Genomic DNA, 27,995 nt, shown 5'->3' on the forward strand with positions numbered 1-27,995 from the left:
GCGGCGCGCGGCGGAGGGCAGCGGGCGCTCGCATGGGCCACGCCCCTCTCACTTGAGACCACACCCCCTCGCGGCCCCGCCCCGACCACGCCCCCTCGCGAGGCCCCGCCCCCTCGCGAGGCCCCGCCCCCGCAGGCACACAGGGACGCGGCGCCTTTCAGCATTTTATAACGACTTAGAACTAAGTCCCGTTACCGCCCCTGGAAACGGGAAGGGCGCGGGGGGACGGAGCACCGGGACGCGATACAAAACGGGAGGGGAGAACCACAGCCGCGCAGCTGGGGGGGTATGGGGAGGCCTCCCTGCCGCTGGGGGAAGCTCCCGGCTCCGATCCCAGCACGGAGATCCCGGGATTGTGGCTGGCGGCAGCTCTGGGAGAGGCAGAGTGGGCAGCTCCACATCACAGCAGTCCCGGGTTTCGCCGGAGCGGCCCCCCTGGCCGCCACCGGGTCTGGAGCAGAACCAGAACCCAGGAAGAGCCCTGGAAGTCACTGTCCAAGGCGGCTCCGTGTCACTCAGGGGGTGGCAGCGGCGACAGGGGCCAGGGGGGCCTCGTGGGGCCCCTCAGCCCTCGTTGGCCGCCACGAGCTGGCCCAGGCCCTCGCGCACGTACACGGACTGGATCTCCTTGGTCTTGAGGCAGTAGTCGCAGGCCCACACGGCCGAGGCCTCGGTGGTGAGCAGCCCGTAGGCGCTCTCTGTCATGCCCGTGCACTCGCGGTGGAACCACTTCTGGCACGATGCCTCGCACAGGATGGCGTCCTGGTCGTCATTGACCTCGTTGCGGCAGGCGCCGCACGGGTACACGAGCCCCGGCGGCGGCTGGTGCCCGGAGGCGCCGGCGGTTTTACCGGTGGCCGGGAGGCTGTTGGTGTCGGGGGTGCCGCCGCCGCGGGGGCGCGAAGCCGGGCTGGGCGCCGTTGACGGCGGCGGGGGAGCCCGAGTGCGGCTCGGCGCCGAACGCGCCGCCCGGGGCGCCCAGGCTCTTGGCGGTCTCGTCGGCGCCGGGCGCGAAGCCGGGCTCGGCCCCGGCGAAGGGGCTGGCGGTGGGGGCCAGGGGGGGCCCGCCGGGGCCGCCGCGCTGCAGCGCCGATTGTCCGAAGAGGCCGCCGGGCTGGCCGAAGCGGGGGGCCATGGCGGCGGCCGCCCCCGCCGCGGCGCTGAGCGGCGGCCCCGCGTCGCCGCGGGGAGGGGGCGGCGGCGGGGGCGGCTGCCCCATGGTGGGCGAGATGATGGGCGCGAAACCGGGGCCCTGCAGCAGCTGCCCGGCCGGGGGGCTGAAGTTCTGCGCCAGCGGCTGCCCGAAGGGCTGCGCCGCGAAGCCCATGGCGCCCGGCTGCCCGTAGCCCGGCGGGGCCTGCGGGGGCAGCCCGAAGGCCGGGCCCATCTGTCCCGGCGCGAAGGGGGGCGGCGGCGGGGGGGGCGGCTGCCGCCGCAGCGCCTGGGGGCCCCCGTAGCCCGGCGGCACCTGCGGGGCCATGGGGGGGCCGCCCTGCAGGCGGAAGCCGCCGCCGCCGCCGCCAAACGGGGGCCCGGGGCCCCCCAGGAAGGGGGCGGCCGCCGGGCCGGCCTTGGGGGCGCCGAAATCGTCCTCGAAGGGGTTGGAGGCCACCAGGTGATCGACCATGGGCGTGGGCGGCGGCGCGAACTCCGAGAGGTGCGAGTAGGCCGGGCCCTGCGGGGACACGGCGGCGCCGTGAGCGCCGCGGCGCGAGCCCCGGGCGCCGCCGCGCGCCGCCCCGCACCCACCTGCGTGTTCGACTTGCGCCGCTTCTTCTCGGGGCTCTTCATCTGCAGACCTGGCGGGGGAGCGCGGCCGCGTGAGCCCGGGCGGCCCGGCCCCCCCGCGCCGCCGGGCCCGCTACTCACCCGCCTTGCCCTGCTTCCGGCCGGGCCCGGCGGCGGCGCTGCCCGCGGGGTGCGGCGGCCCCGGCGGGGGCGGCGGCGCCGTCACGGCTCCCTCCAGCTTCTCGGCGTGCGCGGCCGCCATGGCCCGCTCAGAGCGGCCGCGCCGCCATGGCCCGGCCCGGCCCGGCTCCTCCCCCGCGCCGCCGGAACCGGATCCCGCCGGGCGGAACCGACAGGGGGCGATGGCGGGGCGGGGCCAGGCGGGCGAGAGGGGCGTGGTCACTGTGGATGTGGGCGTGGCCAAATGGGGGCGTGGCCCACAGCCGAGGCCCGAGCCAATCGCAGCGAGGCGAGCGGGACAAACCAAGTCCGGCTTGGGCGGGGGGGAATGGCGGGAGGAACCACGCAGCGCCCCGGGGCGGGGGTGCACGAAGGGGGCGGAACCACGAACGGGAGCGGCGGAGCCGGGGGGGCCCGGCGGCAGCGGCCGCAGCAGATGAGGCAGCGAGTAGAGAAATACCAACTTTAATGGCGACCGCCCGTTCCTTTGGTACAGCAGTGCCCGGGGCAGGGCGGCTACGCTTTGGCTTCGGGCTACAACAACGGGGATGCGGGGGCGGGGCAGGGGGGGCTACCGGCTGGGGCCCGGGGCTACCGGCAGCGCTCCCGCCTCCCCCGCCCCGCCCCGGCGCCGTTGCATAAGTACATTGGACCTGCAGGGTCAAGGCACAGAGTTAACACGTAAAGTGACCGGGTACGTTGGCGGGGGCAGCGCACAGTGCCCGGCCCCGCCACCCTCCGCTGGCCCCGGAGGCTCCCGTGGCCCCGGGATGCTCCGTCCGCGCTCCGTCCCGGGCGCCTCCCGGCAGAGAAGAGTCCGAGCGCCGCGCGGCAGCGCTCAGGGCCGCCGCTCCACGGGCTGCTGCAGGCAGAGCTCGCTGCCCGCCGAGATGATGGGCAGCTGATTGTCCATGTGGTAGCTGATGAGGTGGCTGACGCTCTCGAAGCGGTGGTCCTTGGTGCGCACCTGCGCGGGCACGCGGCCGCTCACGAGGCGCCGGAGCGGCCCCCGCTCCCCGCAGCCCTCCGTGCTCCCCGGCCCCTCTCCTGCCCCCCGAACGCCCCCAGCACCGTCCCCAGAGGAGCGCCCGGGCGCGCGACCCTCCTCCTCCTCCTCAGCCCGAGGCCGGCGCCGGGGGCTCCGGGCCACTCACCACTCCCTCGGGATCCACGAGCAGCAGGTGCTTGGGCTGCCCGCCCTGCAGGCCGGTCAGCACGTACTGCCCGGGCGTCGTGGTGCTCTCCCGCACCAGGAAGTCCCCGTTGAGCTTGAGCAGCTTCTCGGCCTCCTTGCGGCTCATCTTGCCGTGGTACCAGGGCTCCCGCCGCAGCTGCTCCTCCATGGAGGCCACCACCTGCGCGGGGGGCAGCGCCGCGGGCGGCGCGCGCAGGGCGTCCTCGAAGGGCTCTGCAGAGGCAGGGGGAGAGGGGCCGTCACCTGCTTTGCACCGGGCCAAGGCAGCCCCCGGCAGCGGCCACGACACCCACTCATGTCGAAGAGGTCTCTCTGGGCGCTGCCGTTGGCGGCGGGCGGCGTGGCGGGCGCCGGCATTTGCCGCGTCTTGTCCACGTTCTGCACGTTCACGTAGGATGGGTCGTCGAAGAGGTCGGCGCGGCCGGAGGCACCGGCTGCAGCGGGAAGCTTCTCCCGGGGCGCTGGGAGCGGGCACTGCCGTGAGCGGGGCCGGGGGCAGCAGGGACCCCCCGTGCGGAGCCCTGTCCCACCTGCCCATGGCACCTGACCCCCTTACGGTACCTTGGGCAGCACCGAGCTGCTTCCGCGGGTCCAATTCCCCTGCGGACACCTGGCCCACGGGCTGCGGAAAGCGGGGCGGTGAGCGAGCAGTGTCCGGGGGGACACGGTGGCATTCCCGCGCCCTGCTCCGATAGCGATGCCGGCCCGACCGAGCAGGGCGGCCGAGGCCATCGTGCCTGGCTCTTACCAGGGTGGCCCCCAGGTGAGCGGGGGGCTGCGCGGCCCCCTCGCGCAGCCGCATGTCCACCACGCCGCCCAGCGGCGGCTCCTTGCCGGGGAAGTCGTTGTAGTACTGGTGATCCGGGGCCGCCTCCTCCTCTTCCTCGTCCCACGCAGAGCCGTCAAAGCCGGCCATCCTGGCGGGGGCACAGCACGGGTGAGCATCCCGCTTCCCGCCACCATCCTGCTTCCCGCCTCCCTCCCTCTCCAGACACCCGTGGCCTCGGCCGTGCCCCTGGCTCTGACCTGTCATGGGGCGTCACCAGCTTGGGGGGGTTCTTGAGGTACTGCTTGAAGCGCAGCTCGAAGGCCTGCCCGATGGTGCTGATGACGTCCTGCGCCAGCCCCTCGGGGCACTCCAGGATGTGACAGGCTGCGGAGGCAGCGCGATGGCAGCGGTGCCGCAGCGCGAGCTGCCGCCGAGAGCCACCCGCTGCCCGGCCCGGTGCCGCGCGCGGTGCTCGGCCTCACCTCGCTGGTTCACGGGGTCTTTGGCAACGTAAGCGACGTATTCGGCCGTGTCCTGTGGGCAAGAGGTGGCCGCTGAGCCCGGGAGAGGACCGGGCAGCCCCACGCAGCCCTCGCCAACCCGCTGTTGGGGCCCGACGGCTGGCGCGGAATTGGAGCCTCCTACAGCGCCGGGAAGGGCCGAACCAGCACCAGAATGTCGCGGAGCAAGGCAAGGGCCCAAAGGGGACAGCAGCGACCGCTGGCGTGGGGCAGGGACCCCGCGGACTCACCGGGTCCCCCCCGGAGGCGAAGGAGATGGACTGCATGTGGTGGTTGGCGATGATCTGCAAGGCAGCAGCAGCGTCGGGCGCAGCCAGGAGCCCTCAGCGAGGCCGGGGGCACCGCCGGCGGCGCCAGGACCAGGCCCGGCCCGTGCCCGCGCTCACCTGCTTGCAGTCAGAGGCCATGAGGTTGAGGCTGCTGGTGGAGATGGTCAAGGTGATGGGCATGCCGGCGAACTTCAGGTTGCTCTTGCCCAGAATGGAGTTGAGGGAGCGGCCGCAGGGCTGGGGGCAGACGGCAGCGCTGGGAAGAGGCTCCCCCCGAGCCCCGCGCCCGCCCCAGGGCCCGGTGGGGTCCGGCCCTCCTCTCCGGCCAAGCTCCCGGCGGGAGGTTTCAACCCGCTCCCGTAGCGACCAGCCCAGGCGCCTGCGAGCCAGGGACGGGCCCTGGGCCGCAGGCTGCCCCCGGCCTCACCTTCCTCCTCCGCACGGCTCCCTTGGCTCCGGGCACCGCCTCGCACACCAGGCCGATAGCCTCCCTGCGGGAGCACAGCACCGCGTGGGCCTTCCCGAACCGCCCCCGGGACCCTGCTCGGGGCGAGGACACGGGGACCAGCGCGGAACAGAGCGAAACAGCCGGGATGACGGGAGCCCGCCCGGCAGCGCGCCGGAGCGGGCAGGAGCGCGGCCGTGAGTATTTGGTGGGGCCCAGGAGCGTCTCCTGCCCGGCCACAGGCCATCAATCCCCAGGGCTGCTTCCTCCCCGGTGCCGCTTCAAGCCCCGTGCAGCCCCGAGCCGGGCAGGGATGCAGCCCGCGGGCACCGGCCTCACCTGGTGACCTGGGTCCTGGTGTTGAAATCCAAAGCCCTCATGGACTGGAGCACCTCGACACAGCCCATGTACTGCGGGAGCGAGCGGGGCCGTCAGCGCCCGCAGCGGCACCGGCCCCGCGGGAACCGCCGCGTCGCCCTCCACCCGCCGCGCCCGCCCCGTGAGGCGCCGGTTCAGAGCAGAGCTGCTTTTCCACGGAAAACCAGCCCCCCTGGCGGCACCGGGCACTCCCGGAGCCTCCCGCACTCACCCGCACGTGGTAGGAGACGCCGGGGCCCATGACCTTGTCGTCGGGGTGCAGCCAGCCACGCGTGGGCTTGTTGACGAAGCTGCCGTGCCGGGTCCACTCATCGCCGCCGAGCTGGCCGCCCTCCACGCGGGTCTTCTTGCCGCAGCTCAGCTTGTTCATATCCTGGGGACACAGGGGCACGGGCGCCGCTGAGCCGGGGAGCTGCAGGGGGGCCCTCCGGGGCAGGCAGGAGCCGAGTGCCGGGGGGCTGCCCTGCGCCGGCGCCTCCTCCCGCGCCGGCGCAGCCTCGTCGCGCAGGGGGCTGTATTTGCCCTTGTGCAGCAGATCCATGGCCGGGATCGGAGCGGAGGAGCCGCCTGCTCCCTACGACGCCGGAGCGTGCAGCCCGCAGCACCGCGCCGGCTCCGCGCCGGGCATGGCGCGCGGCACCGGACCCAGACCACGCGGACGCGGCTGGATGCAGAGTGATCCCGGCCCACTCAACGCAGGAAACGGGTCCACGGACGCTCCCAGGAGCGGACGGCAACAAATCCCACCGGCTCCACGCTCGCCAGGGCTCGGAGCGGGGTCGGGAGAGGAGGCGGTCGCCGCGCGCGGCCGAGCCCGGCCGGTCCCTCCGCGGCGCCACGTGTCACCGCGGGGCAGCGACGCTGCCCGGCTCCGGCGTGGATCCCTCGGGAGCGCAAATCCCACGCGGAGGAGGAGGAGAATCCCCGGGCGCGGAGGAGCCCCCGGGCGCCGCGGCGGCTCCGGCGGGCGCCGCTTCCCGCATCCCGCCGTGCTGACTCACGGCCCGGCTCCCGCCGCAGCAGGGGCTCCCGCCCAGGGGTGGGGACCCATCCGGAGCGGAAAAGCCAGGGCCACAGGCGGAGCCACCGGCCGGAGCCCGGGGAAGGCGCGAGCCGGAGGCGGGAGCACGCGGCCGCCGGCGGGACGGCACCGGCGGGGCCCAGCCCGGCCCCAACCTCCGCCCCGCGGCTCCCGACTCCTCCGGGCCCGCAGGGAAGGAGCCTTCCCGGCCGAGCCGCACGGACACGGGGACGCGGGGGCCGGGCCAGCACCGGGAACAGCCCCGGGGGCTGCGGCGGCTCCGTCCCGGCCACTTCCCGCACGTCCCCCCTGTCCCGTGCGCGGGTCCCACCTCGGCCCGCGGCCGCTCCGCGAGGAAACGCAGGAAGCGGCAGCCGGAGGCAGGAAGCGGCGGCCCCGCGGGCCGGCCCCGAGGAACGAGCCGGTCCCGGCCGGGAAGGGGGCGGAAGCGCCACCCCCTCCCCACGTCCCCTCTGTCCCCAAGGCGACAGGAAACCTCGGCCCTTCCCTGCCCCGCACCGGGCCGCCCCTCCTCCTCCTCGGCCGACAAAGGCTGTTTCCCTGCCCGCGCTTCTCCGTCCAGGACACGGCCGGGAATGCCCGGGTCGGGATTAACCCCTTCCCGACGCGGAGGGCAGGGAGCTGCACGCACCCCCCACCCCCAGCAAAGACAAAAGCTCCCGAGGGGAAACGAGGGGCTCGGGGAGCCCCCGGGATCGGCTCCGTCCCCCCAGCACAGCAGGGAGCAGAGCGGCTGGAACAGCCACCCCAGGGAGCTCCCAGGAGCAGCCGGCTCCTCCCGGCGCTCGGAGCGACGTGGCGGCTTCGGGCCCTGGGGCCAGGACTCAGCGAGTGCCCCGGGCGGAGGGATGGAGGGAACGTGGCTGCCGGCACGAGGGAGCCGAGCAGGATGCCCCTGCCTTCCCACGCTGGGAAGCGCATCCCAAAACAAAACTCGTCCTGCCCTGCGTAGGGCGCTCCGGGGCCGGCCCCACGGCCCCTCGCGCCGGGATGCCCCAGGCCAGGGCACGGAGCCGCGCGCTCCGCTCCGGGCCCCCTCCAAGGAAAGGCGAGAGCCAAGCGGGAGACTGGGACGAGGCGAGCGGGCCAGCCTGGCGCCCACGGAGCCTCCGCCATCCCCGCGGCCGCACGGACGGCGCTTCGGAGCCGAGGACACGGAATCCGCCTCAGATCCGGCCGGGAACGGCCCTTGGAACAGCCCGCTCGGAAGAGGGGCAGGGAGAAGCCAGCGGAGGCCGGGGCCGCGCAGCACGGGAGGCGCCGTCCGCCACCAAAGCCACCGAGCCCTGCGCGGGCGCCGCGCGCCTGCCGGCCTTACCACGTACTCCATCGGCGCGGGCGCGGAACCGCGCGGCCCCTCTCGTGCGGGCGCCACCGGACCTGCGGTGCGGGGGACAAACAGCGGGTTAGGGCTGCCGGGGACGGCGCCCCGGCGGCGCCCGCTCCGAGCCGCGGGGCAGAGGGGACGGCGCTACGGAGCTCCATCCGAGCGGAGCGTCGGAGCCGACCCGGAGCCAGGGGCTCCGCGGGGGCAGCGAGCGGAGGAGCCGCCGGCCGGACCCGGAACGGCCCTCGGGGGAGCGGCCGGTGCCGCGGGCTCGGCGGGAGCCCGGGGCGGGAGCCGCGGGAAGCGGTTTACGCAAGCGGGAGCAGCTCCCGGCCGCGGCCGGTACTTCCTTGTAGCCGTCGGATCCGGGGCCCGGCCCAGGCGGCGCCGGAGGCCGCGGCCAACGAGCGGGACCTCGTCCGAGAGCCCGGGACGGGCCCGGCCCGCGGCTCCCGCTGCAACGGAAACGCCACGGGGAGGCTGTGGGCAGCGCGGCCGAGCGCAGCCGCTCGGCACGGAGCCCGTTAACCCCCCTCCCGCTAACGGGAGCACCGGACAGGCAGCGGAGCAGCGGGATGGGAGCCCGAGCACCGGGATGGGCCCGGAGATGAAGTCGCCGCCGGCAGCGGGGGGCGAAGGGGAGTTTCCACCTCCGCGCGGCGGGGCCGGGCCGCTCCGGGCGCCCCGCGCGGCAGCGCCGGCCCTTTAAACAGCGAGGCCGCTCTGGGAGCCGCCAGCGCCCGCCGCCCCGGGGCTCACTGCAACGGCGGCGCCGAGGCGACCCCAGGGGGCCCCGCCGGGAGCGGGACCCCCCGCCCGCCCGCTCGGCCGCCCCCGTGCGCTCACCGGGGCACCATGGGTGTCGCGCCGCTCCCTTCCGCTACCGCGGCCCCGCGCCGCCGCCACCCGCTTCCGCCCCGCGGCCTCCAGGGCGGCCTCGCCGCACCCCGTTACGTGCCGCGCCGCGAGCCAATGGGAGCGCCGCGGAGCCAATGGGAGCGCCGCGGCGCCGCCGGGCCGCGCGGGCGCCGCCCAATCCCCGGCCGCGCCGCCGCGCGGCGCCCCGCCCTCCCCGCCGCGCCGGCCAATGAGCGCGCGGGGCGGCGGCGTTTGAAAGCGCCGCTGGGGGGCGGGTAACGGCCCCGTGAGGCGCGGGGCGCGCGGGGGCTGCCGGGAAGGGCGGCCCGGCCGTCATGGCGCACAAGCAGATCTACTACTCGACAAGTACGACGACGAGGAGTTCGAGTACCGGTGAGGCCGCCGGGAGGGAAGGCGCGCGGCGCGGGGGCGGCCCGGCACCGGGCAGGGGGGTTCCCAGGGAGCTCCCGGTACCGGGCAGGGGGGTTCCAGGGAGCTCCCAGTACCGGGCAGGGGGGCTCCCAGGGGGCCCCCGGTACCGGCTGCCCGGTAAGGGGGTCCCCATGGGGCTCCCGGTTGCCGGGTGGTGACGCGCCCGCTGCGCCAGGCACGTGATGCTGCCCAAGGACATCGCCAAGCTGGTGCCCAGGACGCACCTGATGTCGGAGTCGGAGTGGCGGAACCTGGGCGTGCAGCAGAGCCAGGGCTGGGTGCACTACATGATCCACGAGCCCGGTGAGCGCGGCGGGCCGGGCCGGGCGGGGCGCCGGGACCCGCCGGCCCTGAGCCGCCCCCGTTCCCGCAGAGCCCCACATCCTGCTGTTCCGGCGGCCGCTGCCCAAGAAGCCGGAGAAGTGACGGCGCCGGCGCCGCGCGCGGAGCTCCCGGGCTGCCGCTCCGCCCTCGCCCGGCCCTGCGGAGCGCGGCCGGGGCGGGCTCGGGCTCCCGCGCGATGCCGGCGGGAAGGGGCCGGGGCAGCATCGCCTGCTCCGGGCGGCCTCTCCCCGCCGCGGCGCCCGCGTCCCGGCTGCAGCTCCAATAAAACGGACGTGTCGGAGCGGCCTGCCCAGCTCTGCTCCTTGTGTGGGCTGGGGGGGCTTCCGGGACGGGGCGGGAGGGCTCCCGGTGGTCCCGGGCAGGGGTTCCCGTGTCCCGGGAAGGAACTGGATGATTCCCGCAGTTCCTGGGAGGGGGCTGGACGGTTCCCACTATTCCCGGGCGGGGATCCCGGTGTCCCGGAAGTAGCTGGACGGTTCCCTGTGGCCCCTGGTGGGGTCCCCGTGTTCTGGGAGGGGGCTGGAGGGTTCCTGGTATTCCCGGGCGGGGGTCCCGGTGTCCCGGAAGTAGCTGGACGGTTCCCGGTGCGGGGCGGGGGGCCCAGGGCCGCTCGCACGTGGTACCGCCCGCTATGGGTCGGGCGAGCCCACGGCCGCGGGGGGGAGGGACGGGTCCCCCCCCCCCCCCGAATGGTTCAGTCCGTGCCGTGACGGGCAGCGCTGCGGCCCAACCGGGAGCGCGGGGGCGGGGCCCGCCCTGCGGCGGGCGGCCAATGAGGTGCCCGCGCGGGGGGGCGGGGCGCCGGGGCCGCCGGGTCGCCCCGGTCCGGGCGGATGCGGGGGGCGCTGCGGGCGGGCGCGGCGCTGCGCGCCATGGCGGCCCCGCGCGGCCCCGCCACCGCCGGCATCATCGTCATCGGCGACGAGATCCTCAAGGTGGCACCGGCACCGGCGCGGCGGAACCGGGCTGGGCGCGGGGGTGGGACGGGGACCCCCGGGGGGCAACGGGGCTTGGGAGCACCGGGACTCGTTGGGGGGCGGGGGGCAACGGGACTTGGGGGGCGGGGGGCAACGGGGCTTGGGGAGCGCAACCGACCCTGGGGAGGGGGGTACGGGGCTCGGAGGCGGTTCCGGGGCTTGGGGAGGGGACGACCGTTCCGGGGTCGTGACGCTGCCCCCGGTGCCGCGGCAGGGCCAGACCCGCGACACCAACTCGTTCTTCATGTGCCGGCGGCTGCGGGCGCTGGGCGTGCGCGTGGCCCGCGTGGCCGTGCTGCCCGACGACGTGGAGGCCGTGGCGGCCGAGGTGGCGGCCGCCGCCGCCCGCTTCACCTTCGTGCTCACGTCGGGCGGCGTGGGCCCCACGCACGACGACGTCACCTTCGAGGCGGTGGCGCGCGCGTTCGGCGAGGCGCTCGCCCCGCACCCCGAGCTCGCCGCGCTCGTGCGCCGCGACGCCGCCGACGCCGCCTCGAGCCCCGCCATGAAGCTGGCCCGCGTGCCGGCCTCCTCGCGCCTGCACTACGGCGCCGGCGGCGCCGCCTTCCCCTACCCGCTCGTCAGCGTCCGCAACGTCTACATGTTCCCCGGCATCCCGGCGCTGCTGGAGCGCGCGCTCGACGGCCTCGCGCACCTCTTCCGCGACGAGCGCACGCGCTTCCGCTCCCGCGACGTGTTCGTGGCGGCCGACGAGCTGCTGCTGGCGCCCGCGCTCGGCGAGGCCGCCGCCGCCTTCCGCGGCCGCGTCAGCCTCGGCTCCTACCCGGACTGGGAGAGCAACTACTACCGCGTGAAGCTGACGCTGGACTCGGAGTCGGAGGAGCAGCTGGAGGAGGCGCTCGGCTTCCTGCTGCGGAAGCTGCCGCCCGGCGTCGTCGTGCCCGTGGTGACGGACCCCGTGTCGCAGGCGGCCGCCCAGGTGTACGGCCTGGCCCAGTCGGGTACGGGCGCACCGGGGCTCCGAGCCCTCCTCCCGTGACACCCGGGCTGCCGGGATGGGGACGTGGGGACACGGGGACGAGGGCAACGGCGAGACCTTGCCGCTCGCTCTGGGGACGGGCCTGGCTCCTCCTGGGCCAGCAAACACTGGAGTTTCCTATGGGAAGCACCTGCTGGTGAGATGGAACTGGCTCTTCGGGGCCTTGCGGGGCACCAGGCTGTCCCCACGGTGGGTTTCGCCCCACGCCGATGGAAAAGAGGGCCCCTCACCCCGATGGGGGCTGGCTCCGTGCAGCTCCTCCATGCCAGGGAGACGCGGACACGCCGGGATCGGTGGTACCGCGTCCGGGCCGGCTCCGCAGGGTTGCGGCTCCCCCGGCGCCCGGGCTGCGGCCGTTCCTCGGCTCCGGGCCGCGCCGCTCCGCGCGTTCCCGCGCACAGAGCGGGGCCGACGCTCTCTCCTTGCAGGCTCAGCCCTGGCGCACAAGGTCGCGGCGTCGCTGCGCACCGTGGAGGAGGCTCTGGAGCGCTACGGCCCCGAGCAGCTCTGCGTGGGCTTCAACGGCGGCAAGGACTGCACGGCGCTGCTGCACTTGGTCCACGCGGCGCGGCAGAGGTACCGGACGGGGGGCGCATCCCGTTCCCCACGCACACGGGGCGCATCCCGTTCCCCACGCACAACGGGGCGCATCGCGTTCCCCGCGCACACAACGGGGCTCATCCCGTTCCCCACGCACACAACAGGGCTCATCGCGTTCCCCACGCGCACAACGGGGCTCATCCCGTTCCCCACGCGCACAACGGGGCTCATCGCGTTCCCCACGCACACGGGGCTCATCCCGTTCCCCACGCACACAACGGGACGCATCCCGTTCCCCACGCGCACAACGGGGCGCATCCCGTTCCCCGCGCACACGGGGCTCATCCTGTTCCCCACGCACACAACGGGGCTCATCCCGTTCCCCACGCGCACAACGGGGCTCATCCCGTTCCTCACGCGCACAACGGGGCTCATCGCGTGCCCCACGCGCACAACGGGGGTCATCCCGTTCCCCACACGCACAACGGGGCTCATCCCGTTCCCCACGCGCACAACGGGGCGCATCGCGTTCCCCACGCGCACAACGGGGCTCATCCCGTTCCCCGCGCACACAACGGGGCTCATCCCGTTCCCCACGCGCACAACGGGGCGCATCCCGTTCCCCACGCGCACAATGGGGCTCATCCCGTTCCCCGCGCACACAACGGGGCTCATCCCGTTCCCCACGCACACAGGGCGCATCGCGTTCCCCACGCACACAGGGCGCATCGCGTTCCCCACGCGCACAACGGGGCTCATCCCGTGCCCCGCGCGCACAACGGGGCTCATCCCGTGCCCCGCGCGCACAACGGGGCTCATCCCGTTCCCCACGCGCACAACGGGGCGCATCGCGTTCCCCACGCGCACAACGGGGCTCATCGCGTTCCCCACGCGCACAATGGGGCTCATCCCGTTCCTCACGCGCACACGGGGCGCATCGCGTTCCCCACGCACACGGGGCTCATCCCGTGCCCCACGCGCACAACGGGGCTCATCCCGTTCCCCACGCACACGGGGCTCATCCCGCACCACCCGCCTCCCTCCAGACGCTTCCCGGAGCGGCGGGAGAAGCTGCCCGTGCTCTACATCCGCCTCGTGTCGCCCTTCCCCGAGCTGGAGCAGTTCATCCAGGCGACGGTGCAGAGGTAGGGACGGACGGGGCGGCGGCGCCGCGGCGCTCGGCCGGCCCCAACGCGCGGCCTGCGCAGGTACGACGTGGAGCTCTGCACCGTGGAGGGCCCCATCCGCCAGGCCCTGGCGCGCCTCAAGGAGCAGCGGCCGCGGCTCGAGGCCGTGCTGATGGGCACGCGCCGCACGGACCCCTACTCGCGCACGCTGACGCCCACGTGCATGACGGACCCCGGCTGGCCCCAGTACATGCGGGTGAACCCCCTGCTGGTACGCGGCTCCCTGCCCTTCCCGGGGGCTTTCTCCCCAATCCCGCCTCCCTCCGGGGCGGCTCCGGCCCCCTCGTCCGCCCTTGTCAGGACCGAGAGCTGCTCCAGTCACGTCTGGTGCTTTCGGACGTGGCTCGATGCTCTCCAGCGCTGTTTTGTCCCTGTGCTGGGGACACCGCGCAGCCGGGGTGGCTTCCAGCAGGGACCGGCGGCTCCCGCGTGCTCTGGGCTGGGGGCCAGCGGGAGCCGGCAGCGCTCGCCTGGCTCTGCGCCCATCCCTGCCCTTCCCGCCGGCAGGACTGGACGTACCGGGACATCTGGGAGTTTCTGCGCACGCTCTTCGTCCCCTACTGCATCCTCTACGACAAGGGGTGAGCGCGGGGCGGCCTGGGGAGGGAGCAGCCCCCGGGGCGCCGCTCGGGGTGTCGTGACGTGCCCCGTCCCCCCGCAGCTACACGTCCCTGGGGAGCACGGAGAACACGCTGCGGAACCCGGCGCTGCGCCGCACGGACGCGCAGGGCCGCGAGAGCTACCGGCCGGCCCACGAGCTGCAGAACGAGGAGGACGAGCGCACGTCCCGCCAGTGAGCGCCGGCGCCGCGGGGAGCGCGCCCTGGGCACCGGCAATAAACGTGCTGCTCTCACCCGCGGCTCCCGCTCCGGCTGCGCCGCCCCGGCGGGGGGGACGGGCAGGGACGGGGGGTGACGCCGGCTGGGCCACGTGCTGCCCCCTCCCCGCGGCTGCTATTGTGGGAGCCTTTGGAAAGCAGAGAATGGAGCAGGTTCCAGGCGGGCTCGGAGCGGCCGCGGGGGCGCGCGCCCGGCACTCGGCCATGCGGCTCCGGCGCGGCGCGGCGGCGCGGCGGGCACGGCCGGAGCGAGCGGCGGCGGCGCCGGGTGCTGCTGCGGCCTCCCTGGGGCTGCGCCTGGGCTCGTGGCTCCTGCGCGCGCTGCGGGAATGCGCCTACGTCCTGCTGTGCAGCTGGTGCATCCGCCAGCTGCTGGACTAGGGCCAGCCGGGGACGTCCCCGCCGGCACCGGCCGCTCTCGGGGTGAGTGAGCGGCTCCCGGCCGCCGCACCGGGCACCGCTGGGCCCTGCTCGTGCCCCAACCCTCTCTCCCCTCCCCAGGGCTCCCTGTGCTCCTGCGATGGCTCCTTCCTCCCTGATGCTCTGGAGTCGACGGATCCTCCCAGCGTGAAGCCTCCTGCCCCCTGCACGGAGTCCCCAATAAACCCGGTTGAAGTGATGGGCTGAGTGTGTCCGTGCCAGGCTCGAGGCGGCAGCACCAGCCGTGTCCTCGCGTCCGTGTCCCTTCCTTCCCACCCCCAGGCTCCCTTTCCGAGCAGGAAAATTCCAGCTGCACCAAGACAGGTGCAAAAAGGCACTGGCAGCGAGGGGGGTCCCGCGCCAGCGAGCCCCCAATGCGGTGCCGTCACCGGAGGCTTCCCGGCCCCTTGGCCGGTTTCTCTCTGCCCGTGACTCAGCTCCTTGTTTCGAGGGCGCCTCGGTCTCTGCTCCAGGCCGTTTCCTGTCCCCCGGATCCATCCTAGCGGGAGCAAAACGTCCCCAGGGGCCCGGGACCAGCCCTCTCCCCAGCAGCAGCGGGTGCTGCAGCAGCGCCGGCCCCCGGGGAGCGGCGGGCGCGGAGCCCGGGGGGAAGCGGCGGCAGCGCCTGGCGCCAGCGCGGCCTCCCTTATCTCGGGGGGAAGTCGGGAGCAGGAAGCGCGGCCGGCGCGGGACAAGGGTCCCCTTTGCGCGCGCCGCTTTGTTGTGCGTGGCGGGGGCCGGCGGCCCGGCCGAGCCCCCGGAGCTGGCGCCGGCCCCGGCGCGTTCCCCGGACGGGGAGGTCCGGCCGCGCGCAGGCGAGGGGAGGGGAGAGGAGAGGCGCCGCGCAGGAAAAAGCCCCGCGGCCGCGCGCCGGGGACAGAGCGGTGGCGGCCGCCCGCCGAGCGCGTCCCCATGCGCTGCCGCGGCGCCCGCCGTGAGCGAGACCACCCGGCCCGCGGGAGCGCGCAGGTGAGCGTGCGCCGGTGTGCATGCACGTGGGTGCATGCGTGTGCAAGCACATGCACGCGCAGCCCCTGCCCCACTCGGGACGCCTGCCTGGGGGTGACACCGGGGGCCGTCCCGCAGGTGCCATGTTCGGCTCGCGGCGCGCGGGGCTGCTGCGGCGGCTGTGGCGGCAGCGGTGCGCGGCGGCGGGCGCCGACGACGGCCACGGCGCGCTCAAGCCGGCGGTGCGCGCGCTCTTCAAGAGGCTGAAGGACGAGGAGCTGGAGCTGCTGGCGCAGGCGGTGGAGAGCCGGGGCGCGCGCGAGGCCGGCTGCGTGCGCGTGGCGCGCGCCGAGCCGCGCGGCGCCAAGGCCCCGCTGGCCCCCCAGGTGCTGCTCTGCCGCCTCTACCGCTGGCCTGACCTGCGGCAGCCCCACGAGCTCAAGCACCTGGGCTGCGGCGGGGGCCGCGGCGAGGCCGGCGCGCTCTGCTGCAACCCGCACCACTTCAGCCGCCTCGCGGCGCCCGGTGAGTGCCGGGGGGACACCGGGCCCCATGGGGACGTGCAGCCCCCCTCACTGCCCGCCTCTCCCCGCAGAGACCCCGCCGCCCCCCTACTCCATGGCACCGCCGTGGCCGGAGCCGCCGGAGCCGAGGCGCGAGCAGCACGGTAAGGAGCGGGCGGGAGCCGCCGGGACGCGGGGTGAGGGGCTCCCGCGGGGTCCCCGGGTCTCAGTCAGCGCCGGGCCCCCTCCCCGCCCGCCCGGTGGCTCCTGTTGTTTTTGGCGGCGCCGGGCGCCCCGCCGGAGGAAGCGCTGCCCGCGGCGCCGCACACAATGCGCCCTGACGCACAAAGCGCGGCTCCCGCCTGGCTGCCGGCCACGGGCCGCGGGCCTCCACCTTCCGCCACCGGCCGGGGGGGCCCCGCGCCCCCCGGGGCTGCCTACGTGCCGGCGCGCAGCGGCGCCCGGTGACTCGCAGCCCCGCGCGCCCCACGCACGCGGGACCCCCCCGACTTTCCCCACTTTGGGGGCTATTAATGAATTAATTGCTATTAGTGACCCCACACACGCTTTCCTCAGCTTTGGGGTTTATTAATTAGCTAACTGCTGTGTCTGCCAAGCTCATACACAGGGCTCTGCCCTGCTGGCTCCATGCGCATGGGCACCGCGGTGCCGGCGTGGTGGCATCAGCCGGGCTGTGTCCCCATCCCTGTCACTGCCAGAGCCCAGCCCGTCACAGAGCGCTGTCAAGGAGGCCTCCTGGTGCAAACTGGCCTACTGGGAGCACCGGACGCGCGTGGGCCGCCTCTACGCCGTGCACGAGGCCTCGGTGAGCGTCTTCGGCGAGCTGCCGCACGGCAGCGGCTTCTGCCTGGCGCAGCTGCGCGGGGCGAACCGCAGCGCGGCCGTGCGCCGGGCCCGCCGCAAGATCGGCCGCGGGCTGCTGCTGAGCCGCGAGCCGGGCGCCGTGTGGGCCTACAACCGCAGCGAGCACCCCATCTTCGTCGACTCGCCCACGCTGGGCCCCCCCGGCGCCCGCGGCGCTGCCGTGCGCAAGGTGCTGCCGGGATACGCGGCCAAGGTGTTCGACTACGAGCGCGCGGCGGGGCTGGCGGGGCGTCCGGCGCCCGCCGAGGGCCCCTGCGACCCGCACAGTGTGCGCATCAGCTTCGCCAAGGGCTGGGGGCCCCGCTACTCGCGCCAGTTTGTCACCTCCTGTCCCTGCTGGCTGGAGATCCTGCTGGCCCAGCCACGCTGAGAGGGTGCCCGCTGCTGCAGCACCAACATGTAATCTTTTTTTATGGTTAAATTTATTATAATTTATCTTATTTTGGTTAAAAAAAACAACAAGGCAAAAGCAGGGTAGGGCCCCTGTAGGGGCAGGACGCCCACCTTGGCACTGCAGGGAGGGCAGGGATGAGCGTCGGGGTAGGTGAGCTCAGCTGGGAATGAGCCTTGGAGAAGGTTAGAGCAGCCAGGATGAGCACTGGGAACAAGCTAGAGCAGCCAGTGTGAGCCTTGGAGCAGGATAGTGCAGCTGGGATGAGCCTTGGAGCAGGATAGTGCAGCTGGGATGAGCTTTTGAGCAGGATAATGCACCTGGGATGAGCAGTGGAATAGGTGAACACAGCCAGGATCAGCACTGGAGCAGCTGAGCACAGCTGGGATGAGCATGGGGAAAAAGTTAGTGCAAGCGGGATGAGCCTTGGAGCAGGCTGGTTCAGCAGGGATGAGTACCAGAGCAGGATAGCACAACTGGGATAAGCAGTGGAGCAGGTGAGCACAGCTGGGATGAGCATCAGAGCAGGGAAGTGCAGCTGGGATGAGTGTTGGGAACAAATTAGTGCAGCTGGGACGAGTCTCCAGGCAGGATAGTGCAGCTAGGGTGAGCCTGGGAGCAGGTTAGAGCAGCCGGGGTGAGTGCTGGAGCAGGTTGGTGCAGCTGGGATGAGCATCAGAGCAGGATAGTGCAAGCGGGATGAGCACTGGAGTAGGTGAGCACAGCTGGGATGCGCCTGGGAGCAGGAGAGCGGAGCCGGTGGGAGCAGCTGGGCTGCCCGGGACGCTGCAGGGCTCGTGCAGGTCCAGCCCGCGGGGCCGAGGGACGGCAAAGGGGCCCGACGTGACAACCTCCCTCCTCCGGGATCGGGGCGCCGGGAGGGACGTGCCTGCGGTATTTATTTGTATCTCCAATAAACGGCGCCTCTTGGCGCCAAGGCTGCCGCTGCCTCCCGGTGCGGCGGGACCCCCTGGCGCGGCGGCGGGGGCGGCGCGGCGCCCCGGGGCTCCCGGCCGGGCCCGGCAGTGCCCTCTGCAGGCGGCCGGGCCGCCGCTGACCGCCCGGGCCTTCCTGCCACGCTGCCGGCCCGGCTTGGACGGGCCCGGCGGCTTCCCGGCTCCGGTGCGAGGTGAGTGCGGGCCGCGCCGGCGGGGCCGCCCCGGCGGGGCCGGGACCCCCCGAGCGCCCTAGGAGGGGTGCGGGCAGACGGGTCCTTCCCCCCCAACCGCTCCCTTCCCGACACCGGTTCCCCCTCAGGGTGCATGCGGGGGTGCCGGCCCCGGTTCCGTCCGGGAGAGGCGGGAAGCGGAAGGTTGTGGGCGGCCTGGGAAGCGGCTGCAGCGGCGGAGCCTTGCAGGGGGATTTCTGCGGGTTTCCCCCTTCGCCCCCGCACCAGCACTGAGCCCTGGGGCCCTGTCCCCATGGCGGCCCTGTCCCCACGGCCGCCAGTCCCTGCAGCGGGAGCACGGAGGGGTGGGCGGATGGATGGAAGGAGATGGCAGAGTTGAGAGGATGGAGGTGAGGAGTCTGGCAGGATGCTGGGGTGCATGGATGGAGCGGAGGAAAGTGGAGGGGAGGTGGATGGAGCGGAGGAAGGTGCATGAAGGGATGGAGAAGAGGTGGATGGAGTGGAGGAAAGTGCATGAATGGATAGAGAGGAGGTGGATGGAGATGAAGGTGGGTAGATGGGTTAGCTGGACAGTGCCTGGGGATGAAGAAGATGGATGAGGATGAAGGAGGCGATGGGCAGGTGAGGTGGAGGTGGAAGCAGCAGCACAGCTGCGGGATGGAGGGCTTGGCCAAGCGGCGGACGGACGGACAGAAGGACGGGGAGCGAAAGTGCTGGGCGGGTGGGAGGCGGCGGCCGGGCCAGGCCCCTCGAGGCGGGGGGCGGCGGGGGCCGGGAGGGGGCGCCCCCCCCGCCGCCCGCTGACATAACGTCTGCGCGGGGCTGTTTGTCCTGGCACCCCCGGCGGCTGCTCACACTTTCCAGCCGCGCCGGGCAGCGGCCGCCGCTCTGAGTCAGGAGGGCGGCGCGGGGGGGCCGGGGTGAGGCGAGGTGAGCGCCGGGCCGGAGCCGCCGCCGGCCCAACAGGTTGTGCGGGGCCCCCGCCCAGGCACCTGCGCACGGGCCGCGCCGCGGGGGGGGAGCCCGGGCCCCGGGGGGGCGGGAGGGAGCGGCGGGCGGGGCCGCGCGGGGCCCCGGCGTCCTGGCCGCCCGCCCCGGCCGCGCTTCCCCCTTCGCCCGCCCCGCCGGGGCCGGCTCGACGCCGCCCCCCCCTTCCCCCACCCCTCCCGGTCCCTCCTCCTGCGGCCCCGGGGCCGGTGCGCGGGGGGGGGGGGGGGGGCGCGTTCTTCCCCCCGCCCAGCGGCACCTCCTTCCTGCGCCGCTGACTCAGCTCTTCCTCCCCCCGCGCGGCCCCGGCCCCGCGCGCCCCCCGCGCCCCGGCGGAGGGGAGGGAACGGCGGCGTGGGGGGGGGGGGACCCGCTGCCCGCCCCCGGGGTGTGCCCGGCGGGGGGGGGCAGGGTGAAGGGCGGTCCCCCCACCAATGGGAGGCCGGGCTTGCTGCGTGCAGCCCAATGAGCGCGCCGGGGGGGCGGGCGCTTCCTGGCGGCGGCGGCGGGGGGGGGCGGCGGCGGGCGGGGCGGCGGCGGCAGGTGAAGGCGGGGGGGGGCGGGGCGCGCCCGGGACCGGCCCGCGCTGGGCGCGGCGGCGGCGGCGCGGGGCGGGGCGCGCAGGTGAGCGCGGCGCGCAGGTGAGCGGCGGCGGCGGCGGACGGAGCGCACCGACCGACCGACCGAGCGACCGGCACCCGGACCGACCGGCCGGCCCCCGCTCCCTCCCCCCAACCCCGACGGGGCGCCCCGAGGCACCGAGCGGCAGCGGCCCCGGCGCAGCGCCCGCCCGCAGCGCGGCCCCGGTGAGTGGCGCGGGCGGCGCCGGCTCCGCGCAGGTGCGCGGGCAGGTGCGTCCGGAGCGGCGGCGGCGCCGCTGGCCCCGGTGCGGCGCTCGGTTGCCTGCTCGCCGCCCGCTCCCGGCGGACGTGGACACGTCGGCGGGCCCGGTGCCAGGCGGCGGCAGCAGCGGCGGCGAGGGGGGGCGGCTCAGGGCCGGGCGCACGGGGGCCGCTCCGGACCGCGGCGACCGCGAGGCGCCGGGGCTCGGGAGGGCCGGGCCGGTGGCCGGGCAGCCGCGGCGGGAGCGGCGCTGGGCCACGTCCGCAGCGCGCGGCAGCGGGGAGGGCGCTGTGCGGCGCCCGGGCCGCCCCGGGGCCCCCGCGGAGCCTCCCGGGGTGGGGTGGGGGGGCGGGCCGGGCCGCGGCGGGTGCGGCCCTGGCACGGAGCCGGGGAGCTGCCCGGGCGCGCGGAGGGCCGGCACCCACGTCCCGCTGGACTCTGCCCCGCGCACCCAGCCCTGGCGGCACCGCTCCCCCCGAGCCGGCTGCCCCCGAACGGCTGTTTGTGCAGGGGGCGGGGTGCCCCCGCCCCGCGCGGCGCCGCCGCCGCGTTGGGCTCGCGTTGCCCTTGACCCGGCACTGGCACCCCGGACCCTGGGCAGCGCGGCGAGGCCGGCGGTGCCGGTGCTGCCGTGTCCCCCGGGCGTGAGTCTCTGGCGCCTCGGTCTCCCGGCTCGGCGCGGCAGGAGCCCTGCGCAGGGCGGCAGCGGGTGCTCGCTGGGGCTGGCGGGTGCCAGGCCGGAGCGCTTGGGAACTTGAGCTTGGTGCAGGGAGAAGGGGAAGCTGTGGGGAGGGTGCAGGGCTAGGCGGGGGGTGGGGGGCCATGGCATCGCGGGACTCACCCGGACCGTGGGTTCCCGATGGGAACACGTGGGTGTGAGCGGGTGACGCTCCTGGCCTGGGGGTGATGGGTGGGGGGTGCCAGGGAGTTCTGCCTGGTGCCCCCCCCCCTGCCATGCCCGCTGGCAGCGCCGTGATGCCGGGCAAGTGCAGCCCTGCCAGCTGCTGCTCTGCACCCTCGCTGCACACGTGGCACTGGCACCGGGGCCCCCGGCCCTCTGGGGTAGAACTGGCACCGTGGTCCTCGGGGGCGCCCGCTGCCCCCACGCCGACGCCTGCGGCTTCTCCTTCGGGGGCAGGCGGCAGATGATGAAACTGCCGTGAAATCTCTCCCGGCGGCACTGGGGCTGTTGACGGGAGCCCCCAGGAGCCCCCGCTCCCCCTGTGCCGATGCCTCCCCATAGTAACGTGGCTGCCAGGCCAGCGGCCGGGCTGCTCCCCGCAGGCTGCATTCGCCCCAGAGCTGAGCCCCGGGCCGCTCATTACACACCCGCCACCCCGGCCCTCGCCGTGGCCCGTGACCTTCGGCGGGGGCCCGGCCGGCGCTGGGGGGGCCGGAGCGGCGCGAGGGAAAATGAAAGCAGGTGATGCGGAAGGAGAAGTAGGTCAGGCGAGCGCTGGCCTCTCCCGGCAGGCTCGGCTGCCGCGCGCTCCCCGCGGCGCCGCGCTGGGCCCATGGGCAGCGCGCGGTGAGTAGGGGCTCCCCGGGGCGGCTCCGCGGGTGCCGGATGCTCCGATGTTTGTGGGGGAGATGGGGAGAAGAGGGGGCTCCTTGAACATGGCACAGTGCGGGGCATCCCGTGTCCCGGCATCCCGGTTCAGGGGTTCCCGCGGGCTGGAGCCGGGCGAGGGGTGGCTGCACGGAGAGGGACTGGGCGCCCTTCCCGCGGGCGGGGGCTCTGGGGGGATTAGAGCTGCCCGCCCCTCCCGGCCTCGCCGGGATCATCCGTGGGCAGCGGGCAGCTGCCGTGGGGGCGGAAGCCGGGCTATTTCGGTGGGTGGCGGGGGGGGACGGGCTGTCCTTGCCCGGTGACCCCCTGAAGGGGCTGACCCTGTGCTGCGCTGGCTCCGTTCCCGGGATGCTCCAGGGCTGGACAGCCACCAGGATTTGGCCTCCTGCAATTCCCATGGATGGGGGCAGCCAGGGGCGCTGGGACATGCACGGGACATGCCCTGCTCCGCAGCCCGGCGCCGGCAGCGCTGGGGGGATGTCAGCTTTGCCCTCGCCCGTTTCCTTCCCTTTTCCCCCACCAGGCTCTGTTTCGGCAACCCCTTCCTTCCTCCCTGCAGCCGCCCGTGCCCCCCTGGCATGGAGCAGCTGCTTGGCACGGCCGGGCACACGGTGACGGCCGGGCTCGCGCCGGGCCGCATCCGCACTGGGATGCGGGATGCCAGGGCCGGGGGGCACCGCGGCCGGGATGCCCGCGGCTCGGGAGCCGGGCAGCGGGGCGGTTGCAACAGCCCCGGGGTGGGGGGAGCGCGTGAGTCACCCCGGCGGGGCCCGGCCACCGGCGGGAGCCCTGAGTCAGGGCTGCGTGCCCGCGCCCGCCCCTCCCTGCCCGCCTCGCCCGCCTTATCTGCGCCCTTAGCACCTGGCACACCTGGGCTGGGGGGCTGGCGCCGGGCCCCTCCTTTATGGGGAGCAAAGGGCAGGCCGGGAAGCGGGGGGGTTGGCAGGCAGGTGCCACGCTCGCTCCGGATGCCCCTGCCGGGGTGCCGGGCACGGCCGCGCGGTGCCCGTGGTGCAGCCGCCGTGTGCCCGCGCTGCGCTCCGGCCTTTGCACGAGGCGCCCGTGCCCTTTCTGCAGCGGCAACGGTGGCTCGTGTCCCCACCATGTCCCTGTTGGGACAACCGGGCCCCCTGCTCTTGTCCCTTTGTGCCCTGTCATGGGCGGGTGCCGGTGCCACCCATGAGCCCTGGGTGCTCACAGAGTTGTTAATTGCTGGGGGCAATTACCCAGGAGAGGGGCTAACAGGGCCTTGGAGCTGCGCGGGTGCTGCTGCGGGTGCTGCAGCCGGGCCCTGCGCCGGGGGGGCCGCCGTGCGGGGCCGGGAGTTTCCCGCCCAGGCGGGGACCCGGGGCCGGTTCCGGGTGCGCAGGGCGCCTGCGTCCCGCGAGTGGGGCTGGGAGGTGCGACCCGCGCCGTGGGCGGCAGCGCCGAGCCGGGGGAGCCGCCACCGCCGCACGCCCCGGGGCCCCGCGCCGGCCACGCGGGCACAGGCGCCAGGTGAGCGCGGCCGGGCCGGGATGGGACGGGGCATCGGCCGCCGCGGTGGTACCTGCGTCCCGGGGAGGCGGGAGGTGCCGTGGGGAGAGCAGGGGCTGCTCTGGAGGCTGCGTGTGACACTGGGGACACCCGGACACCCATCCCCAGGACGGCTCCCATGCCTGCCGCTGTCCCCAGGTGCCACCATGGCCCTGGAGCAGCTGGGTGGCAGCCCCAGGGGTGGCAGCAGGGCGGGCGGGGGGGGGGGGGGCTGTTTATCTGCTCTTCTCTCTTTCCCCCTTTTCAACCCATTTCCTTTGTGGGGCTCTTCTCTCCCCGCCACCCCCATCCGGGGGGCCCTGCACCCCAAGCACCCGCTGACTTTGGAGCGTGAGTCCCCCCCGTGCGCAGGGACCCATGGCCCCTCTGGGGCTGCACAGGGCCTTGTCCATGCGCCCCGCGGAGCCGGGGGGACGGGGGTCCCAGCACCTTCACACCTGCCCCCCCGCTTCCTTATCGCCGCTGCGATCGCCTCGATGGCAGCACCCGCTCAGCATGTGACTTCGCTCCAGCGGGGAGGATGCGCGGGGGGGACGGCAGCGGTTGGGTGCGATGGAAAATCCCCCCTCGCCGCCGCCTCCTCGCTCCCGCCCTCCGCCGGCATCCGGCCCCCGCGCCCGTCCGGGGTCCCACGTCCCCCCCGCCTTGTCCGTGGCCCCAGGAGCAGGTGGCCGAGCCGGCCGTGACACCAGTGATGGCACCGGGGCCTGGAGCATCCTTGGGTGCAGCATCGCGGTGCAGGAAGAGGGGCCGAGCCCAGATGCGCCACGGGGCGGGGGCCGCTTGGAGCAGGGCGCACGGTGCCCCCGCAGCCCCGGGTCCCCTAATCCCCCCCCAGCGCCGCTAATCCTGCCTAATCCCATCGGGGGCTGTCACTGCCTGTTGGCTCCCGGGGGCCTGATGCCTTAATCGGCCCTAAGCCGCTCGCCCCCGCGGGCCGCGAGGGACCCAGGCACCCGGGCACAGTGGTGGGTGGCCCGGGGGGGGGGCAGCGCTGCCCGTCTCCCGGTTTCGGGGGCGGCTGCCGCCTGCCCTGCCGGTCGGGCCTGCTCGGCGGCGGCTGGGGCGGCTCCGCAGCCGGCGGCTCCTTCCCAGCCGCCTGCCGAGGCAGCCCCAGCTGGCGGGCGCCCAAGCGCAGGGAGCGGCCGCGCGGGGATGGGCCCCTGCGCCGGGGGCCGCCGGCCGCGCCGCCCCTCGCCGGGCAAGAGGGGGCACGTCGGCCCCCGCCCCCCCGGCCGCTGGCGCCCCGCGGCTTGGCATGGCCGGCAGTGACCGCGCGGAGCCGGCCCGGCGCCCGTGGCCGCTGTCGCTCCTGCGCGACCCGGCGCGTTGCTGCTTGGCACGACGTGGCACCGCGCGCTGCAGTGCCGAGCGCGGTGCAGCTCCGAGCGTGGCATGGTGCAGTTCAGTGCAACGCCGAGCATGTTGTGGCACAGCTCTGTGCAGCGGTGGGCATGGCGCAGGACAGCTCGGTGCAACCCGCGCAGGGCCTGGCACAGCTCCATGCAGTGCCAGGCATGGTGTGACACGGCTCCATGCAGCTCCCAGCACAGTGCAGTGCCGGGCATGGCTCGATGCAGCACCGGCCACAGCAAAGCTCGGTGCAGCACTAGGCACAGCTCGCTGCGTGGCACGGCTCACTGCATGGCACAGCACGGCTCGCTGCAGCCCCCAGCCCTTAATGCAGCCCTGCACACTTGCCCCCTGCACGCTCCTGCACTGCTCCTCCACCAGCCTCCCTGCACGATGCAGCCTGGCGAACGCCGGACGCCTGGGTCCCCGGCCAGGCTGGGCGCCCGCGGCTCGGGAGGGGCCGGCTCCCCTTTCCCATGGGCCGCCAGCTCCGGAGAGCGCCTGGGCCTGCCCGCCCCCCCTGCGCCGGCCGGGCGTCTGGGCGAGGGGCCCCCGGGGCGCCGGGAGAGCCGGGCGCGCGGAGGCCTCGGCGCGGCTTGGCGGCTCCGGTGACGCAGGGCGCTGCCAGCCGCAGCGTGGGAACGACCCGCGCGCCGCCGGGGCTGGGCTGGGCGCGGAGCGGCCCCGGGCACGGGCACAGCGGGGGGAAGGATGGAGAGAAGGATGGAGAGAGGGAGGGAGGGGGCCGCCCCCCCCGGGAGCGGGGGCAGGAGCCGCTCGCTCGCGCTGATCCTAATCTGCGGCGGCAGGAAGCGCGGCCCGCCCGGGCCCCGCGCGCCCCCGGCCCCCGCGGCCCCTTCCCGGCACCGCGGCGCCTCCGAGCGCTCCCGCGCCGAGATTTCCCCCTTTGCTGCGGCGGCGCTGGCGGCGCGCGGGGGCCGGCGCAGGAAGCGCCCGCTGCACCGGGGCTGCCGCAAATCTCGGCGCGGGAGCCGGGGGAGGCAGCGGGGCCGTGCAGGGCCCCGGCACCGCGCGGCCCCAGCGCGCAAGGTGCTCACCGTGCACGTGGGCAGCCCAAGCTTGCGGGGCGCTCACCACGCACATTCGTGGCCCAAGCTCACAAAGCGCGCACCATGCACGCACAGACCCAAGCTCGCAGGGTGCTTGCTGTGCATGTGCGCAGCCCGAGCTCACGGGATGTTCTCCCTGCATTCGCGTGGCCCAAGCTTGCAGGGCGCACCCCGCGCGCACGCGTGGCCCGAGCTCGCGCTCACCATGAGCATCCCACAGGTGAGCACCATGGCGAGCCCCGAGGACGACCTCATCGGCATCCCCTTCCCCGAGCACAGCAGCGAGCTCCTGAGCAGCCTCAACGAGCAGCGGCACCTGGGGCTGCTCTGCGACGTCACCATCCGCTCGCAGGGCCTCGAGTACCGCACGCACCGCGCCGTGCTGGCCGCCTGCAGCCGCTACTTCCAGAAGCTCTTTGCGGGGCCGGGCCCCGGGCAGGAGGTCTGCGAGCTGGACTTCGTGGGGCCCGAGGCGCTGGGCGCGCTGCTGGACTTCGCCTACACGGCCACGCTCACCATCAGCAGCGCCAACATGGGCGAGGTGCTGCAGGCCGCGCGGCTGCTCGAGATCCCCTGCGTCATCGCCGCCTGCGTGGACATCCTGCAGGGCAGCGGGCGCGAGGCGCCCGGCCCCGACGCGGGCGACCGTGAGCGCGCGCGCCGCTACCTCGAGGCCTTCGCCGCTTTGCCCGAGGGGGACGTCGCCAGCACCCTGGTGCCGCTGCCGCCGCCGCATCGCCCCGTCGCCCGCCGCAGCAAGAAGACCCGCAAGTTCCTGCAAGCTCGTGGCGCGCGCCTCAACCACTGCACCGAGGAGCTGCCCCCCGATGTCGCCGCTGTCACCGAGGCGGGCGGCAGCCCCCCACCGTCCTCCCCGCCGGTGCCCGAGGGGCTGCCGCCCGCCTGCGAGGGCTACGAGGTGCCCGAGGAAGAGGAGGAGCTGCCCCCACACGCCTTCGCCTTCCCCTATCAGCCGCCGCTGTCGCCCGAGGAGGCAGCCTCCGACGAGGACCCCATTGACCCCCACTTCATGGCCTACCTGGGCTCGCTGCCCCCCGAGGCGCTGGCGCCGGGACTGGAGAGCCCCGACAAGCTGGTGCGCAAGCGCCGCTCGCAGATGCCGCAGGAGTGCCCCGTGTGCCACAAGGTGATCCACGGCGCCGGCAAGCTGCCGCGGCACATGCGCACGCACACCGGCGAGAAGCCCTTCGCCTGCCAGGTCTGCGGCGTGCGCTTCACGCGGTGAGTGTGTGTGTGTGTGTCCTTGTCCCGGTCCCCAGGGATGTGGCCCCGGCTCGTGCACCCCAGCCATCCCCTGTGCACCCCATCTGGGTAGGAGGTTACCACCCTGCCCAGGACACCCGTGGCTCCTGGTCCTGGGGTGCTCCAGTAGGATCCTCCAGTGCACCCTCATCTTCTGATGCTGGAGCTCTAGGGTTGCTGCCCCAGTTGCCACCCCCAGTGCAATCTCATCTCCTCGTCCTGGGGGTGCTGGGTGCTCCCCACATGCAGCCCTACCTGGTGCCTCCTCCTCCCCTGTCCTGGGGGTGCTTCCTTGGTGCTCTCCAACCCGATGCACCCTTGTCTCCTTGCTCTGGGGGTGCTCCCCCGGTGCTGCCTCCCCCAGGTCACCCTCGTGTCCTGCTGCTAGGGGACTCCCCCCACCCAGTGCACCCTCCTCTCCTGGTGTTGGGGGTCCTGGGGATGTTCTACTAGTGCAGCCCCCCAGGGCACCCTTGTCTCCTTGTCCTGGTGCTCCTGGGGATATTCCCCTGGTGCTGCCACCCCCGGTGCACCCTCATCTCCTGGTGCCAGAGGGTACCGAGACCCCCCCCATGCTGGCATCACTGACACGCGTCCCCCGCAGGAACGACAAGCTGAAGATCCACATGCGCAAGCACACGGGCGAGCGGCCCTACTCGTGCCAGCACTGCAGCGCGCGCTTCCTGCACAGCTACGACCTGAAGAACCACATGCACCTGCACACGGGCGCGCGGCCCTACGAGTGCAACCTGTGCCACAAGGCCTTCGCCAAGGACGACCACCTGCAGCGGCACCTCAAGGGCCAGAACTGCCTGGAGGTGCGGACGCGCCGGCGCCGCCGCGACGAGCCGCCGCCGCCGCCCGCCGGCCCGCCCGGCCTCGAGCTGCCCAACGGGCGCCTCGACGAGCTGCGCCTCTCGCTCGTGCGCTACTGGGCCCAGCCGCGGCCCGACGACGACGACGACGAGGCCGAGGCCGAAGGCGAGGACGGGCCGCCGCAGCCCGACGGCGCCGTGCCCGTGGAGACGGCGTAGAGGGGCCGCCCCGCCGGGGGCGCGGCCGCAGG

The 27,995-nt window shown here is 74.8% G+C and overlaps 6 protein-coding genes across 8 annotated transcripts; 4 read left to right on the plus strand and 2 right to left on the minus strand.

Annotated features, from left to right (window-relative positions):
* Positions 1 to 551: 551 nt before the first annotated feature.
* PYGO2 (pygopus family PHD finger 2) lies at positions 552 to 2,071 on the minus strand. The gene is given in 4 exon segments (XM_088535304.1): positions 552 to 892; positions 894 to 1,675; positions 1,750 to 1,799; positions 1,870 to 2,071. Coding segments are annotated over 4 exon segments (1,281 nt in total). The 5' UTR covers positions 1,991 to 2,071; the 3' UTR covers positions 552 to 564.
* A 644-nt stretch (positions 2,072 to 2,715) lies between these two features.
* On the minus strand, positions 2,716 to 8,723 carry SHC1 (SHC adaptor protein 1). 2 transcript variants are annotated; one of them, XM_088535542.1, is made up of 13 exons: positions 8,701 to 8,723; positions 5,697 to 5,858; positions 5,447 to 5,517; positions 5,090 to 5,153; positions 4,780 to 4,899; positions 4,624 to 4,677; positions 4,355 to 4,406; positions 4,130 to 4,256; positions 3,852 to 4,020; positions 3,665 to 3,725; positions 3,397 to 3,564; positions 3,063 to 3,316; positions 2,716 to 2,875 (listed from the first exon to the last, which is right to left on the minus strand). In XM_088535542.1, exons 2-13 carry the CDS (start codon positions 5,853 to 5,855, stop codon positions 2,747 to 2,749), a joined length of 1,428 nt encoding a protein of 475 aa, XP_088391668.1. In that variant the 5' UTR covers positions 5,856 to 5,858; positions 8,701 to 8,723; the 3' UTR covers positions 2,716 to 2,746. The 2 variants fall into 2 exon arrangements, with proteins under 2 accessions (XP_088391668.1, XP_088391667.1); XM_088535541.1 differs by lacking the exon at positions 8,701 to 8,723 and adding an exon at positions 7,846 to 7,890.
* Positions 8,724 to 9,047: 324 nt separating this feature from the next.
* On the plus strand, positions 9,048 to 9,588 carry CKS1B (CDC28 protein kinase regulatory subunit 1B). The gene is given in 4 exon segments (XM_088535319.1): positions 9,048 to 9,069; positions 9,072 to 9,105; positions 9,320 to 9,447; positions 9,518 to 9,588. Coding segments are annotated over 4 exon segments (237 nt in total). The 3' UTR covers positions 9,571 to 9,588.
* A 717-nt stretch (positions 9,589 to 10,305) lies between these two features.
* FLAD1 (flavin adenine dinucleotide synthetase 1) lies at positions 10,306 to 13,990 on the plus strand. The gene is made up of 7 exons (XM_088535575.1): positions 10,306 to 10,424; positions 10,681 to 11,428; positions 11,895 to 12,042; positions 13,053 to 13,151; positions 13,215 to 13,404; positions 13,701 to 13,774; positions 13,855 to 13,990. The coding sequence occupies exons 1-7, from the start codon at positions 10,323 to 10,325 to the stop codon at positions 13,988 to 13,990; spliced, it is 1,497 nt and encodes a 498-aa protein (XP_088391701.1). The 5' UTR covers positions 10,306 to 10,322.
* Positions 13,991 to 15,412: 1,422 nt separating this feature from the next.
* Positions 15,413 to 17,157, plus strand: LOC148592169 (SMAD family member 6-like). The gene is made up of 4 exons (XM_088535309.1): positions 15,413 to 15,420; positions 15,538 to 15,924; positions 15,995 to 16,066; positions 16,622 to 17,157. Exons 2-4 carry the CDS (start codon positions 15,543 to 15,545, stop codon positions 17,155 to 17,157), a joined length of 990 nt encoding a protein of 329 aa, XP_088391435.1. The 5' UTR covers positions 15,413 to 15,420; positions 15,538 to 15,542.
* Positions 17,158 to 18,261: 1,104 nt separating this feature from the next.
* On the plus strand, positions 18,262 to 27,963 carry ZBTB7B (zinc finger and BTB domain containing 7B). Of its 2 annotated transcripts, none has more exons than XM_088535317.1 (3): positions 18,262 to 18,307; positions 25,887 to 26,908; positions 27,534 to 27,963. In XM_088535317.1, exons 2-3 carry the CDS (start codon positions 25,896 to 25,898, stop codon positions 27,961 to 27,963), a joined length of 1,443 nt encoding a protein of 480 aa, XP_088391443.1. In that variant the 5' UTR covers positions 18,262 to 18,307; positions 25,887 to 25,895. The 2 variants fall into 2 exon arrangements, with proteins under 2 accessions (XP_088391443.1, XP_088391441.1); XM_088535315.1 differs by lacking the exon at positions 18,262 to 18,307 and adding an exon at positions 20,080 to 20,100.
* The last annotated feature ends 32 nt before the right edge of the window (positions 27,964 to 27,995 follow it).

The sequence above is a fragment of the Tinamus guttatus genome, unplaced genomic scaffold (genome assembly GCF_059628265.1).
Source record: "Tinamus guttatus ecotype Peru unplaced genomic scaffold, ASM5962826v1 Tinamus_guttatus_pri_ptg000629l, whole genome shotgun sequence".
Classification (NCBI taxonomy): domain Eukaryota; kingdom Metazoa; phylum Chordata; class Aves; order Tinamiformes; family Tinamidae; genus Tinamus; species Tinamus guttatus.